Source organism: Cottoperca gobio, chromosome 11, assembly GCF_900634415.1.
Source record: "Cottoperca gobio chromosome 11, fCotGob3.1, whole genome shotgun sequence".
Classification (NCBI taxonomy): domain Eukaryota; kingdom Metazoa; phylum Chordata; class Actinopteri; order Perciformes; family Bovichtidae; genus Cottoperca; species Cottoperca gobio.
The window spans coordinates 14,395,686-14,412,559 of NC_041365.1; the positions used below are offsets into that span (position 1 = coordinate 14,395,686).

Sequence of the window (16,874 nt, forward strand, 5' to 3'; positions counted from 1 at the left end):
TGCACGTTATATATTTCTGTAAGAATATATTTCTGTGAAAATGAATACTTGCAGTGGAAATATTTAAAGACATTGAACAGTGTGAAATATAATAAGCAGTCAGTCAGCAGCTGCAGTACAAAGACACAACCTTTATGTAGTTTTCATGTATACATTTTATACATTTACAAGGCAGGGGGAGAACTTCACCTTCTTCCTTAATAGTTGCCACTTTAGTTTGTGTTTGTGTGGTGTGTCAGGATTACTACACAGATGTGGAAATTAATGTAATTTTAAATTATTTCTATATCTTGACAAGTTGTTTTGATCATAAAGTAAAATACTATATTGTTCCAGATACTTGTGACTAAATGTTTTGTGCCTGATACACTGTGATCTGTAAGTTGTAATGCAACTAAATGATAAACTGAGGCATAATATTGTTTTTAGGTTTTTAGGTTGTTCATAATGTTTTGTAAAAAGATAGTTATTAGTTGTAGATGATAATTAAATGTAATTACAAAGTAAACATGTTTGTGCTGTATACAAACATAAAATGTTTTACAACAATTAGCAGTTAAGTAAATATTTTAAAGGGAAGACACCCCAGGAGAATAGAGTAAAAACAATTACCTATCTTGATTACTTGCATTGAGACAAAAACATTTTTGTATGACAAGTTTTCTGAAATTGTATATGAACAATGTGGCATTATCTTATCCATTTACAGAACAGAAATCTGAACATGGGATAAAGCCAGGTTTAACATTTTTGTTTCGTTTTGTTCACATACAGAGGGAATTTTGTATATCTCTTTGTATCACTGCATAAATCAGAAACTATTGTCAACAGCCATAAAAAATAAATTTTTCACCGTGTTTTTAGGAATAAAATGTTGTATAAATCAGGCTATGAATGATATATGAACAAAGCTCTTTGTAAAAACCTTTAGAATATAGATAAGAATGAAACTGGATAGTTATATGTAAGTGCTGCTGAAATGAGATTTCTGGTTATGAGAAAAAACTAATTTTAGTTTAAAGATATGTATTGTAAAATTACATACATTTTTAAAGACAGAAATCTTTTAATACAAAAAATAATTGTCTTATTCTAAGTAATCAATTACATTGAGACAATTATTTTTTGTATTACAAATTGTATGTTTAAAACATAAATGAGGCATTATTTAGATAATGCCTCATTTATTAACCTTTAGTTAATTAAGGAGAAATCTACAGACCCAAATAGACAAAGTTAGTCAAATAAACACCAACATTTGTACTTTGGTTGTTATCTTTCCACTCATCTGAAAGAAGACATGTTATGTTATTTTATAGACAAAGATTATTTGGTGTAATATTCAACCCTTGGCTGTAACCACCAAAGATCTTGAGCAGAATAGTGTCATTTTAAGTTTTGGGATTTCTTTAAATCTAAATGTGTCATGAAAATGGTATCTTCACACAACCATACTTGTATGTGAGCTTTAATCAGAGACCTTCTCTGAAACCTGAAAAATAAATGAAAGCTGATATTATATTGAACTGTTCCACCAATTTCAACATGTTTCTTCCCAGTTTGCCTCTGTTTATTCACTTAAATGTAAGCTCACTAGACTTTACCTGAGTTGCTCTAATATCTTAAATCCCCCACCATCTGTTTCAAAAGGCGGATTAAATCTGAACTACAGCAAACTGTTTCTTATTTGTTTCTACTTTTATTAAAACCCAGGCTTGCTTTAAACTCAGGTCTGTGTTTAAGGTTATTTACAAGATACTGGTCATGAAGACTTTGGTACTGTTCCTCTGTGACCCCCTCCCACCTACTGCCCTGAATGGCCTCATATGAACTCAGCGTGAGCAGGGTATTCCCCTTCAGACAGTCTTTATACCACTAGTAATGGGATTTTGATGACAGTAAGCATGTTTAACCAACCTTGCTTTCAATAGTTGAAGTCAGGACATTCACCTCAGAGATGTCAAGTTTCAAATTCAAAATGTCATGTATGACTTCTTGTGATGATTAGAATGTTTTATGCAGATAAAGTGAAAACAACATTTTGGTTTAACACTTAAAATTAATTGAAATGTTTACTGACAAGCAACAAGTGGTGGAAGAAGTACTCAGATATTTTCCTTAAGATGCACTTTTATGTTGCACCTGTCAAAGGTGATGCTAATCTCAATTACTTTATTAACTGCCGGGTAACTTCATCCATAGTAGCACATCGTACTTTTTAGATTTATATTGTGTATTAATAATATGAATCTGCAAAGTAAATAGTAATTAATGTTTTCAAATATCCCCAAATCAAATTCTAGTTGAAGTATAAAGTAGCATGTAAAGTACAAGTACCTCAGAATTATATAAAAAGTACAGTACTTGGGTAAATGTACTTAGTTACATTCCACCACATCTGGACTTTTCAGTCTCAAAAACTCAGACACATATAATGAAATCTCTAAAGTCAGTGTAGTTGTGTAGACTTTTAAAGCAGCTATAATCAATATTTTTATTTAAACAAACGATAAAATGTCTATACGTAATGTGTAAGGTGACACACTCTTTGCAGTTTCCCTCAGCGATACAAAGCATTCCAGCGTCTTTCAGCTCATTGTTTTGGTTTTCTAGTTTGTTGTTTTGGTTCACTCTCAAGGCTCTCATCAGCAGACAGCTAGTGACGAGCTGGTGAGCGTAGTGAATTTAGCGGCTAAAGAGCCACATCTTATGAGTTCATGGAGAGCAAAACAAAACTAAAAGCAGAGTGATTATTACTAGGGCTGTCAAGCGATTAAAACAATTTATCTAATTAATTACAAGCTTTGTGATTAATTAATCACGATTATTCGCATATAACAATATTTGCTGTGAGAGCTCCGTGCTCCGTGCTTTCTGAGCTCTGTGCGTGCAGTGATGTGTTCAAAACCTTTTGTCCGTGTCCAAAAAAATACAATAATGCAGGTTTACTGGGCAAATAACCCAAATTTGAAATGGCATTTGGGAATGTACCAACCCCTCAGTGTTTGAGATGGAAGTATCCTCATTGCGAGTATCCACATTGGAAGTCATGATGCAAATTAAGGTGTCTAGATTAAACATTCCTATTCTGGGAATAAATTCCTCAAGGTCAGGCCAAAGAGCTTTGATAGTACTTATCAGGCCCATTCTGGTCACCACCGATTTTCCATTCCCTTTATTGAGTCTCTGTCTGCTTTGCATTGCTGCCAAATCCTCCTTATGCCGCCTAACACCACCACCTTTACTCTCTCCCGATCTCCTTTTTCTCCTCCTACATTGTAATCCCCCTCTCCTCTGAATTAAAGGATTCTCTTTTCTTGAACTCAATATACACAAGGTTGGGGTCAAAGGTAAGATTGTGTGAGGCAAAGGTTTGTCTCAAGAGCCACGTGACAAGAACTGCTAATCCAACAAATCCAGACTCTTTAGTATTTGGAGCCTGAAGGGAAAATCCCCGATCTAAAAGAAGAACGATCTGTTCTGATAAACAGAAGACGAAGTACAAACACAGTGAGGATCTGCATAGGGTGTTTCCCAAACCATTTACGCTACATCTCAAAAACGATCGGCCAAAACAAAATGGTTGGTTGACCCTGCATTTTGATAAAACATCCAAAAACATAAAAACATTTGGGACAGAAATAAAAATATTGCTTGACTTAAAAGTCAATGGGTGGAACAAAGAAGTTGTGGAGCATTTTGTGATTATTAAATGCAAGAAAAGAGACAAAAAAATGAACTGTTGCTGAGTCCATTGTTATTAACAAAATCCTGTTAATAAAAAACAAAATGTTTTTGCTAAACACCGACCACTGTGACCACAAGTAGCAAACTGAATTCCCTTTTCCCCTTTCTTTAGTCATATCGTTAGTTCAATAGAAACCAGGGCATCAATAGGACATCCTGCAGTTTAAGACGCCAGCCATCGCAGTTATCGTAATGTGTTGGTTTTGAGTCCAGCTGGGGAACTCTGTTGCCATATTGAGTTGTTTGTTTGCCCAATTGAGCTATTTTTTATTTGATTGGTTGGTTAAAAGATATTTTTGTGGCTTGTGAAAATTAAAGCAACTTGTCTCCTGGTGTTTATTTCCTGTTTTATTTTTGTTATACAAAGCAGTGAATTGTTCATCTGTGGCATGCTAAAATATCTTGTAACAGACATAAAGTCGGCAGTAATGCCTGTTGATACACTGCAATGATATCTAGAGCTTGCTAACTAAAGAGCGCTAACATTAGCCTGCATTATTCACTGGTCATACCAGACCCAGTAAAGCAGCAACACTCCTGCGTGTAGTGAAATGAGCACATTTAATTGGTTGTGAGATTTTAATTTGTATAGTAAAGATATTGTTTTTCTTCTTCATTTAAAGGCTACATAATCTCGTTTTAAGAAGTTATTTTATTCAGAAGGTGACATTTTGCATGTCCTCTGGCAGAGCTCTCCAAAGCCTTGGCCGCCAGATGGCAAAATCTAAATCACTTGTGGAGTGGTGGCTGACGGAGCCAAGAGGGAGACAGGGAGCTGAAGTCCGTCTCAGCATTTAATACAGAAGAGAGATGAGCGGTTAGCCAAGAGAGCTTACTGCTGCTCAATACTTGTTCTGAGATAAAGAATCGATACAGCAGTGGGAGTGGATGATGTCTGTAGGCAGTTATGTCATTTTAATCAGGTTGAACTCAAATACAGTTTGTTGGTGTTGTTGTAACTGTGTTTCATAAGTTTATAACAGGAGTTTCCTGAGCTTACAGCTCGGCCGGCCTCGAGTTCAAACCCGGCCCTTTTGTGTGGAGTTTGCATGGGTTTTCCCTTGGTTTTCCGGCTTCTTCCCTCTAAATGGCTTGTAGGTGTGAATATGAGTGTGGATGGTTGTCTGTCTCTCTGTGTCAGCCCTGTGATTGTCTGGCGATCTGTTCAGGTTGTCCAACAACCTGCGACCCTGTAAAAGATAAGCAGTTACAGATAATGGAAGGTTCAGTGTAAATAGTTTTCTGACATTATGACGGTCATGTGGGCATCAGATGTGTATCTGATGTGTAAGTCCTCCAAATTGGACAGTGTTTGACAGCATATCGGCAAGACAATATCGTTGCTCAGTGTCTTCCAAAACAGTTACACATGGTGTCACAAACATTATTCATATGATCATTTTCTTTGTGTATGTTTTGGGGTTGTAATGCATTTATTAATGAGTTGATGGCAGACAACTGAAAATAAGGGGGATGAGATAGATCGGGGAAAACATGCAGCAAATTTCCCCTGATGATCCGTGATGTTCTTGAAACCTTGGAACCTCTTTGCCCCTGGGAACTTACATATACGTAAGCATTTTCTGATCTTCCATCTACATCCATAGTTCTATCTTAAAACAGGACTAAAATGCGGGGACAAAATTGTGTATATGTGTAAAAAAACCCCATTAATGTTCAGCTCAAGCTAGCATGAGGCCTCTGCAGTCTGGGTTAGAGAAATAAAGTGAATATATTTTACAACGTTTTTTTAAGTAAATTCCCTCGGTGCAGTGTCCTAGCCTTGCTCAGCTACAGGAATACATGTAAGCAAGTGAGTATTGTTTTGTTCCTGCTACACTTCTGGGTAATTAATTAGCAGTGACTATGAGACACATTAAAGATAGATGGTAGAGAGGCTCCAGTAATGACCCCTGAGTTCAGACATTTAATGCTTGCTGGCTTCCCACCATGCTTCAGTCAGTTGTACACCTATTGAGGCCCCCCCCCCCCCTCTAAAGCAGGTGTACTGGGGTGGAAGTTGTTTGTTTTCTGTGTTGACCGGTTTGCAGCAGAGCAGATGGTAAGCAGTCAACACTCAGTTAAGCACATTTAAATCACAGAGCCAACCACTCACTGGATTTAAACTATGATCTTATTATCTATCTTTGCCTGCGTAAAGGTTCAAGGCAGTTTGGGAAGGACTCGCTTTTACTCACTTGATCAGGTTTATTTTTACAGCGGATAAAACCTGCAGCATGCAACATTTCAGTGCAGGTTCAGTCAAGGTCCAGGCCAATTCTTCTGGTCCAACGAGTTTCACTTCGACCTTAATCCTGTGTCACATGCCAAACCTCCATCTTCCCTGTCCCTCTCATTGTATATCTCATAGTAATGACAATAATGGCATAACAATAACTATTTTTTTGAGGCAGATACTTAATTGTGTACTGAATACTGGCAACATTGACAATGCAATTATCTTTAAATATAACCATTAACCGAAATCACATGTTTCTCCTGGAGTTTTACTCATGAAAATATGTAAAAGATCATTTGACCTGTATGGGACACTAAAAGTCTCCAAAGAAGTTTTCAGAAACTGGATAAATGTCCATCTAGGATTATTTCATTTGGAAAAGGCATTTACTGTTAGTGAGTCACTATAAAAATGTATATGTTTTTATTTATTTAAATCAAAATAGTTTACCAAGATTTCGTTTTAAAGTGTGATAACTAAACTAAACTAAGCTGAACTGAAGTCTTTGCCCACCCCAAAAATAACTACTAGTTAAGTACCTTTTCAATATTAGAAGATGTATTTCCCTCACAGCCTAAAGATTTACAATGTCCATCCATCCATCCATCGTATACCGCTTATCCGGGATCGGGTTGCGGGGGCAGCAGCTCCAGTAAGGAACCCCAATCTTCCCTTCTCCGGGCCACATCCTCCAGCTCCGACTGGGGGATCCTGAGGTGTTCCCAGGCCAGTGAGGAGATATAATCTCTCCACCGAGTCCTGGGTCTTCCCCGGGGTCTCCTCCCAGCTGGACGTGCCTGGAACACCTCCCTAGGGAGGCGCCCAGGTGGCATCCTTACTAGATGCCCGAACCACCTCAACTGGCTCCTTTTAAAGTAAAGGAGCAGCGGCTCTACTCCGAGTCTCTCACGGATGGCTAAGTTTCTCACCCTATCTCTAAGGGAGACGCCAGCCACCCGTCTGAGAAAACCCATTTCGGCCGCTCGTACCCGTGATCTCCCTCTTTCGGTCATGACCCAGCCTTCATGACCATAGGTGAGGGTAGGAACGAAGACCGACCGGTATATTGAGAGCTTTGCCTTCTGGCTCAGCTCTCTTTTCGTCACAACGGTGCGGTAAAGTGACTGTAATACCGCCCCCGCTGCTCCGATTCTCCGGCCAATCTCTCGCTCCATTGTCCCCTCACTCGCGAACAAGACCCCGAGGTACTTGAACTCCTTCACTTGGGGTAATGGCTCATTCCCTACCCGGAGTAGGCAATCCACCGGTTTCCTGCTGAGAGCCATGGCCTCAGATTTGGAGGTGCTGATCCTCATCCCAACCGCTGCACACTCGGCTGCGAACCGATCCAGTGACTGTTGAAGGTCACAGACCGATGATGCCATAAGGACCACATCATCTGCAAAGAGCAGCGATGAGATCCTCAGGTCACCGAACTGCAACCCCTCTCCGCAGCCCTGGCGGAGGCCAACATTCACGGGAAACGAGTCCGACTTACTGCCGAGTATCCGGACACAACTCTCGCTTTGGGCGTACAGGGATTGGATGGCCCTCAAAAGTGACCCCCTCACCCCATACTCCCGCAGCACCTCCCACAGTATCACTCGGGGGACCCGGTCATACGCCTTCTCCAGATCCACAAAACACATGTAGACCGGATGGGCGTACTCCCAGGCCCCCTCCAGGACAGGAATCCGCATTGTTCCTCTTCAATCAGAGGTTCGACTACTGGCCGAACCCTCCTTTCCAGTACCTTGGAGTAGACTTTACCAGGGAGGCTGAGAAGTGTGATACCCCTGTAGTTGGCACACACTCTCTGGTCCCCCTTTTAATAGGGGAACCACCACCCCGGTCTGCCAACCCCTAGGCACTGTTCCAGACTTCCACGCAATGTTGACGAGGCGTGTCAACCCAGACAGCCCCTCAACACCCAAAGCCTTCAGCATTTCTGGACGGATCTCATCGACCCCTGCGGCTTTGCCACTGTGGAGTTGTTTGACTACCTCAGTGACTTCCATCAGGGAAATTGACGATGATCCCCCATCAGCTTCCAGCTCTGCCTCAACCATAGAGGGCGTGTTAGTCGGATTCAGGAGTTCCTCAAAGTGCTCCTTCCAGCGGCCGATAACCTTCTCAGTTGAAGTCAGCAGGGTCCCATCCTTGCTGTACACAGCTTGGATGGTTCCTCGCTTCCCCCTCCTGAGGTGCCGGATGGTTTTCCAGAAGCACCTTGGTGCCGACCGAAAGTCCTTCTCCATAGCTTCTCCGAACTTCTCCCACACCCGCTGCTTTGCCTCTGACACGGCAGAAGCTGCCTGCCCTTCTAGTCCTTCGATACCCTGCAACTGTTTCCGGAGTCCTCCCGGATAACATAACCCGGAAGGACTCCTTTTTCAGTCGGACGGCTTCCCTGGCCACCGGGGTCCACCACAGTGTTCGAGGGTTACCGCCCCTTGAGGCACCTAAGACCTTGAGACCACAGCTCATCACCGCAGCTTCAGCAATAGAGGTTTTGAACATCGCCCACTCAGGTTCAATGCCCCCAACCTCCACAGGGATGGCTGAAAAGCTCCGCCGGAGGTGTGAGTTAAAGATCCCCAGGACAGGGGCTTCCTCCAGACGTTCCCAGTTCACCCGCACTACCCGTTTGGGTTTACCAGGTCTGTCCAGAGTCTTCCCCCACCCCTTGATCCAACTCACCACCAGATGGTGATCAGTCGACAGCTCCGCCCCTCTCTTCACCCGAGTGTCCAAAACATGCGGCCTCAGATCAGATGATACGATTACGAAATCGATCATTGACCTTTGGCCTAGGGTGCTCTGGTACCACGTGCACTTATGAGCATCCTTATGTTCGAACATGGTGTTTGTTATGGCCATTCCATAACTAGCACAGAAGTCCAACAACAAACGACCGTTCGGGTTTAGATCAGGGAGGCCCTTCCTCCCAATCACGCCTCTCCAGGTGTCTCCATCGTTTCCCACGTGTGCGTTGAAGTCTCCCAGCAAGACCACGGAGTCCCCTACTGGAGCCCCCTGCAGGGCTCCATTCAGGGTCTCCAAGAAGGCCGAATACTCAGAACTGCGGTTTGGGGCATAGGCACAAACAACAGTCAGAGTTTTCCCCCCCATAACCCGAAGGCGTAGGGAGGCGAACCTCTCGTCCACCGCCATAAACTCCAACATAGCGGCGCTCAGCCGGGGGCTAGTGAGTATCCCCACCCCGGCCCGACGCCTCACACCTTGGGCAACTCCGGAGAAGAATAGAGTCCAACCCCTATCCAGGAGTACGGTTCCAGAGCCAAGACTGTGCGTGGAGGTAAGCCCCACCAGATCCAACTGGTAGCGATCCACCTCCCGCACTAGTTCCGGCTCCTTCCCCCACAGAGCCAGCCTCTGCTGTGGGTGGCCCCCAGCAGCTTGTGGATCTCTGCCATCCATTGCCTCTGTGGCCAATTTTGGAGGGGGGGAATGGCCCCTTGGCCCCCCTTGTTTAAATCACGCTCATCTTCAAACTCACTCCTGTAAAGTTTCTTGACTGCATCTTTCTAATAATAAATGTGACTTGGCCAATTGACTACGTGAAAAAAGCAATATAACAGTAATAAAACAAGCAGCCTAGTCTGACAACAATTGCCCTTGACCCGTTTGTGATTTGTTATAGGTTCACTGAAATTAAATAAAACCACACCAATCTTCAAACTCAACCTTTATTTTGATCTCAACAACACACCTTTATGGTTTCATGACTGTATCTTACCGGTAATACATGTGACTTGGCCTATTGACTACATGAATAAAAAAAAGAGAAGCTCTGTAAGCTCAGGGGTTGGGTGATGCCACGGCTCCGCCTCAGGGTGATCCAGTTTAATTGACTTATCTCTACAAGCTGAGGCTGATTCCTCTGTTGCTCACAGACAGATCATCACTGCTCACACAGGTAGGAAACAAATAGAGCTATGCAACACTGACAACATGAAATATCACTATCCTTAAGACTTGAGAAACTATTGGTATTAGTAGTATTTTTCTCAAACTAGGTTTAAGTGGGACTCACTCTGAGGAAAACATGCATAGTTATGCATGTTGAGGCACGACAAGGGAAGAGAAGACTTTTTAATGGGTGAAAAGCAGCAATGTTTACATTAATCTTTTGTTATTGTTGTTTTGTTGGGTGAGTGTGTAAATACTTGCACTATCACCTTCAATTACATTGCTTCTCCATTCACATCAACATACGATGTGGAACTTTTTATTACTTAGATGATTATGACAAGTTGCTATAAATTGATTTGCATTGAAACAAATGAGAAAATGATGAGATTATTGGTTGTTTTATCAAAGTACAAAGAATGTAGCATGCCAAGTACAATTACTTCATATTGAATTGCTGTGTTAATTGAGTTAAGTTATTGTCCCTATGCTTCACTTTGCTCCCCATTATTTTATTTATCCTGTCACAGACAAATTAATACATTACAAATTATTTTTGTTACTTTCTAACAATTCGCAATTGTCGCAATTGTGCTGTGTTTTTGTTTATTGTGTAATAGTAAAAACTTGAACTTCAAATGCATTGAATTGGTTTTGATTTACCTTTCACCACCAACTGAGCTGGAGGCTGACTTATATGGGTGTTGTTAGATACTTACTGTTACCTACAGTAGCAAGTATACCTGTGAAATTGTAATTGTGGGGTTAAAATCAAATCCTTGCAAAACTACTCAAATTTGAAATTGATGCAAAATAAAAAATATGTTGATTCTGAGTTAGAGATCAGTAAAGAAAGTCAATCGGCGGAAAGTGCTTAACCATGCTTGGTTGGTGCATCGAAAGCAGGGTTGGTTTGTGTTTGAAAATAGGTCTTGACTGGCACTCAATAATACAGATCTTACAGACATCTCAGTTTTCCTTTTCCACTCCACATTGTCTGCTAATTTTAAAACAGCAAATGGGTACTTTAAATTTCAATAAACAAGCACTTAAGCCTTGACCTGGGTAGAACCTTGTCCGTGACACCTCTTAATGATGGTTGATTTGAGTAATGAGCTTACCAAGCTGCTTCTGCTCTTTCACAGCATATGCTTCTGGGACCCAGGACCACAAGCAAGAAGGATACTGCTGCCATACCTCAGGAATAGTCTTCTGTTTACTACTTTGACAGAGTAGAGGAGGCAACTCCCTAGGTTGAATAAGTGTGTTGAGTGCCCTAGAAGAGCTCAAGGTCCAGAAATTCACATTTTGATATTCTTCTAAAACATCCCAAACACCATCAACAATGGGTAACAGCAAGAGTGGCGCTGTGTCCAAGGAGATCCTGGAGGACCTGAAACTCAACACCAAGTTCTCAGAGACTGAGATTGCCCAGTGGTACGAAAACTTCAAGAGGCAGTGTCCAACAGGGCGCATCTCAAAAGAGGAGTTTCAGAGCATCTACGAAAAGTTCTTCCCAGAAAGTGACGCTCAAACATACTCCCGGCACGTCTTCCGCTCCTTCGACACAAACGACGATGGCACACTGGATTTCAAGGAATACATCATCGCTCTCCACATGACATCAACAGGGAAGACCACCAGGAAACTGGAGTGGGCCTTCTCACTGTTCGATGTGGACAAGAACGGATACATCACCAAGTCAGAGGTCAAGGAAATCTGTACGGTGAGTTTTGGAGAAAGGGAAGTGATATAGTAGCCTAGAAAACAACTACTTCTTATTTTGGCTTCCAGGTGTTGAGGGAGTTATTTAAAGGAAAAGTCAAGTACTTTGAGTAAAATGAGGCATAGAAAAAAGTGTTGTATCTGTATAGAATGTTGATATTGGGCTGCCCCATACTCTATCTGTTTGTGGCTTTTTAGATATAATCAGACATTGGCAGGTTTTGCAGACCTCACCAGTGGTTAAACTGGGTTTAAGTGGGTGTAGGTTCCTCTGTATACTTTAAGACAAGAAAGTATTAAAGCATTTGGTGGAATACACAGTTAAATTGATGAAGGCGTTGATAATAATAATATAAGTAATTTAAAATGGATATTTGAATAAAAGGCATGAGGGGAAGGAAGATCATAGTGATTGAAATTTGCAATGGACTCTAAAGGAAGATCAATCAATCAATTAATTAATTTTCTAGTCACATGTAATTATATAAGGTATCATTCCAGTGAAATTAAATCCAGACAGTTGCTTTATTGTGAGCATTATGTGCAATATGTATAGATACATGGAGATCACAGGAGCGTGTTCTTATATTCATATTTATTTGGAAGTCTTTTTGGAATCACATTGATCACATTTCCATTAGCACCCACTCACTATACAATAGCACCGATTTCCCTGTCACCAAATTTTCATGCAGCATTAAAAGCTAATCCGTATTTCATACCTTTACCCTTGTTAGGTAACTTTTTTTAAACACGATTAGACTTGATGAATGGATTGATGCTGATAAACAGTTTAAGGGCTAAGCCTACAGAGAGCTTTGGAGTGGGGATGGGAGGATATAAATACATATAGAATTAAGAGCTTGAAGAGTGGACAGGTAACATGTTCTCATCTTATTTAAAAAAAAAAAAAAAAGTATGATCAGGAGAAATGTGACATGGTAATCATTCAAACTAAAATTAGAAAATTAAACTAATGTTGGGACTCTAAATCTAAATAAACCATTTTGAATTACCTATGGCAACCACTTTATTTCAAGAATGTGAATTAGAAGAAACAAGATGTAGTATAAACAACAATATCATCTGCATACAGGATGATTTGGGTGTCACATATTGCATCTTTTGGTGACAAAGGTCGAAACTGCCAATTTTACAGGATTTAAAGGGAAATTTAACATATTTTATGTGGATGTCTAATCAGTGTTGATAGTAAATGTAGTCAATTGAAGCAATACATTCCAACGTGTGTGCTATATTGAACGAGAAAGTTGAGTTCTCCAACTGGCGGAGCTGATCTGGCAGTGCCTGTACCAGGATGCATTGCGTGCAAGCTTCTGACACCGGGAATGTTTCGATCTTTGTGCATGGCTAATGCAGCCTTTGCATTCCTTCATTTGTATACTCTGTCTGGAATAAATACAGCTGAATATTCGAGTCAGCCAAAAAATACAAATTGTATTCTCGTCCATAACATCCTCAGTCATGTTTTCAGATGACATTTTTTGCTGTTGCAAATGTAACTTCCAATCCAAGCAAAGTAAACTTTATTTACACAATGGAACTTACAACAAGTTTAGGAAGTTCTGTTTTTGAGCATCTACTACAGTGCGCCCCCTGGCTACCAAGGGGGGGAAACTATAAATCCCATCTGAAATAGCCTGTTCTTCTTTCATCCAACTACGTCACTGTCACGTCAAATGACAACATGCAGGAAGAACAATAGATTTTACAGTACTCATCTTTCTCGGTCAGTGTAGCACACACTGAAGAATGTTTTGCTTCAATAGACCGCATTTACCATCAACACTGATTGAACATCCACATAAAAAGGGGCACATTTTCCCTTTAACAATAGTGTGAATTATACAAATTAAAACCTTAAAAAATCTGAATTTTCAATTTTTTTTAAGTTTCAATATTCAGACTTAAAAGCAAACATTTGAATTAAATATAATACACTACTAATGCAGCTTTTTTGACTCCCTAAACATAACTTACTTACATGTCCTTCTATGAATTTGTTTTCAGAGAGGAAAAATGGCAAATTATTAATTTAACACTGCAAAAATACCTAGAAAAGACCATGCAACAGTAAAAGACGTTGAAATAGGATTAAAAAAAAAAGCCAAATCCTTCTTTAGTCTGACTGCGATATGTCTGAATAAGACAATTTGTCACTCATTTGACAGCTTGGCCATTTTTCTTCCGTAATCTTTTCTTTAAGGGGAAATGTGAGTTTCAGTTTTCACAGCACTGCCAATCTTCTGTAGTTTTGCCTATGTGATGATATTATTCAATGTATTTCTTTAAATGTAAAATACTCCAGATATTCATCCAATCTGTTGGTGTTCCAGGAAACACATATAAGTTTAAAAAGGTTAAAAAAGACACAACGCAACAATGTAAAGATTATCACTATCAAAATGCAGTTTAATGATTCTGTGTTAACACCAGTGTAGCACTAAGTGACAGATAATTGAAAATACCCTATTTTCTGAGGGCTTTAAAATCTTTCTACCCCCAGCAAGCCTATTCATAGCCAATCTCTGAACTCATCGGCTATCGGTCTTGCGACGATAAGCCTCTCGGGGCAAGGGGCTATATTTATGGGGTTCCGGTGGAGCCAGCGGTTACACCGTGTGTTGCTCATTGTTTACAGTCTGGTTAATAACTTAAAACACAATAATGGAGTTGGAGTTGAGAGAGGACTTCTACGACCTGATCTACGACCTCATTGTTTCACAGGAAGCCAGTTTCGAGCTAATTTTAAGATAAGAAAAGGCCAAAGTGTCTTAACGATAGCCGCTGGTTTCGAGATTGCATTTTGGTCAATATATGTCGCCTCTTTTGCTCTCCACACGGACCGTTAACCTGCATTCAACCAAAGCCTGATCAAACATGATAGGTCAATACTACTCAGACTACAAAAGGAAACCAGAACGCTTACGATATCAAAATCTTGCTAATCTCTATAAACAGATTCTGCATATAAATGCAGAATTAATTCAAAGCCACTACATTTCAATTCAAAAGAATGAGGTCATATAATCACAGAACAAAGCGAGTGGAGCCGAAGAGCTTTTTGGTTTATCCTTGGCACCACAGCAGTTTGTTGCTGTTTTTGTGATTAGATCCATGTTGAGTTCATAGATGTAACAAAATGGACGAATAAAGGAGAATATGGGTGTGATGGTTCTCCTCAGTTTGCAATCATGACAGTAGAATTTAGACTAGTAGATTTTATACTAGTCCCGTCTGTGATGACTGGGAATAGGGACTAAAATAGAAGCGACTGGGAATGGAATCTATCTTGTCTGAATACTTCTCTTGTCACAAAGAAAGGTCAAATGTGAAATACTAAAACAAAATACTTCTACATTGACCAGTCTGTGTCTTCTGTTTTTTCCAACAAACAGGCAATTTTCAAGCTGATTCCTAAAGATGAACTGTCTGGTCTGGCTGATGACGAAAACACAGCTGAAAAGAGGGCAGATAAACTCTGGAAGTTCTTTGACAAGGGCGAAAATGGTGAGATACAACAGTGTGAATGCAGACATGGATGAATAAATATGAGAATTGTAACAACTTTCGTGCTCTTGGTTCTAATGGATTTTGTTCTGTCCACTACTTTGTCAACCACTAAAAGTATGTATTCTTCCAAAACAGCTGTGTCTCTGCTAGATGACTGTACAACTTTAAGTCCAACCACCTGTATATAGTCCAGTGTAAAGTAATATAACACAAAATGGCATAATGACTTCTCCATTTTCTAATACAAGATGTATCAAGACAACATTGTTCAAAATTAAACACAAGTAAATTCTGACCTGTGTTTTGGAGCAAACTGATTAATTTGCAATCAAAATGATTTTGACTCTGACACAGTTATGGCAAAACGCACATCCCAATGACCTGAACTAAACTTATTTTTCTTTTCCTTTTTTCCTTCCAGAGCGAGTAGCAGAAGGAGAGTTTATCCAGGGTGTGTTGGACAATGAAGATGCTCTTCGTTTGATTCAGTATACGCCATCAAAGTAACTCTTTGACAGATTCATTGTACCTCTCTCCATTCCTGTTGTTTCCACTTTACCCTTCACTTTGATAATACAATCACACCTGACAGCACCTTCACAAAATGTGGACACAGAGCAGGTTTGATGATAACACCCTACCACTCAATATTAAATTATGATTGGATCTCCTCCAGGGTTTCACAAAATGTGTTACCAATGTAGGTGTGCTGTCTGAACAGCTTTCTTTATCATACAGTCAATAAAATAAAGTTAAAAAACTATTGTCTGTCTACCATGAAGTAGATGAAAGTATGTTGTAGCAACTCAAGTACACATTTTAATATAACATGCCACATGCTTAAGATAAAGTGACAATAACAGTTTTTGCTTTAACCTATCATTCTAAAGTATATGTTAATTGCACAATCTAATGGCTGTAGAATAATGACACCAATGGTGTTTAGATTGGTTCCCTCTAAGCCTCGCTTTCACTATGCAATTTGGTCTGCCACTGGGTTGCGTTTTTTCCTTTCACAATAAAATCCCTAGACATATACATTGCATCCCTGCCTACCAGAGAGCATTGCACTAAGACGCAACTCAACAAAACAGCGTACAGAAGCTATTCCCAGGTAGCGGAACTACCACAGTAACGGTAACTGTGGAAACTCCACCCGGCAGAAGAGCCCCTTTGACGGAGGAGGCAAAGAAAGGCAAAGAGGGAGTGTTAAAAAACGTTCTTTCGACTAAATTAGATCAGTAAGTAACAAAAACAGCTTATTTAATAATACTACCGGGTGTTTTACTCTGCCTTTATCATAGCACTGAGATCGGGGTTTCCAGTTCAAATTGGGATTCTTACCGTTGTTTCTTGCTTTGGACAGTAACATTAGCCAGGCTGCTAACGATATATGAAAAAGTAGATCGATCTTGTTGTTCATATATAAATTAAACGGACAGAAAATATGTTATCAATGTCTCCGCCGTGCAGTTGGTTTGGAAACAAAAGCAGTGTTGCTGGTAGCTCTGAGGAAAACAGAAAGATCTGACAGCGGCACCAACAATAATACCATTTATTACCATGAAATATGTTCTTTCTCTTCTGGGCAGGCAATGCTGGTCTCTGTAGTCCCTCATTTTACCCTGGGATGTTTTTTAATAGCATGACTAACATGTAAGTTCAGCAAGGTGTAACAGTAACTGTACCCTTGTTA

At 40.3% G+C, this 16,874-nt stretch overlaps 1 protein-coding gene across 1 annotated transcript; it reads left to right on the forward strand.

Annotated features, from left to right (window-relative positions):
• The first annotated feature begins 11,264 nt into the window (after positions 1-11,264).
• Positions 11,265-15,685, forward strand: LOC115015815 (visinin-like). Its single transcript, XM_029443386.1, has 3 exons — positions 11,265-11,645; positions 15,064-15,175; positions 15,600-15,685. Exons 1-3 carry the CDS (start codon positions 11,265-11,267, stop codon positions 15,683-15,685), a joined length of 579 nt encoding a protein of 192 aa, XP_029299246.1.
• Positions 15,686-16,874: the final 1,189 nt, after the last annotated feature.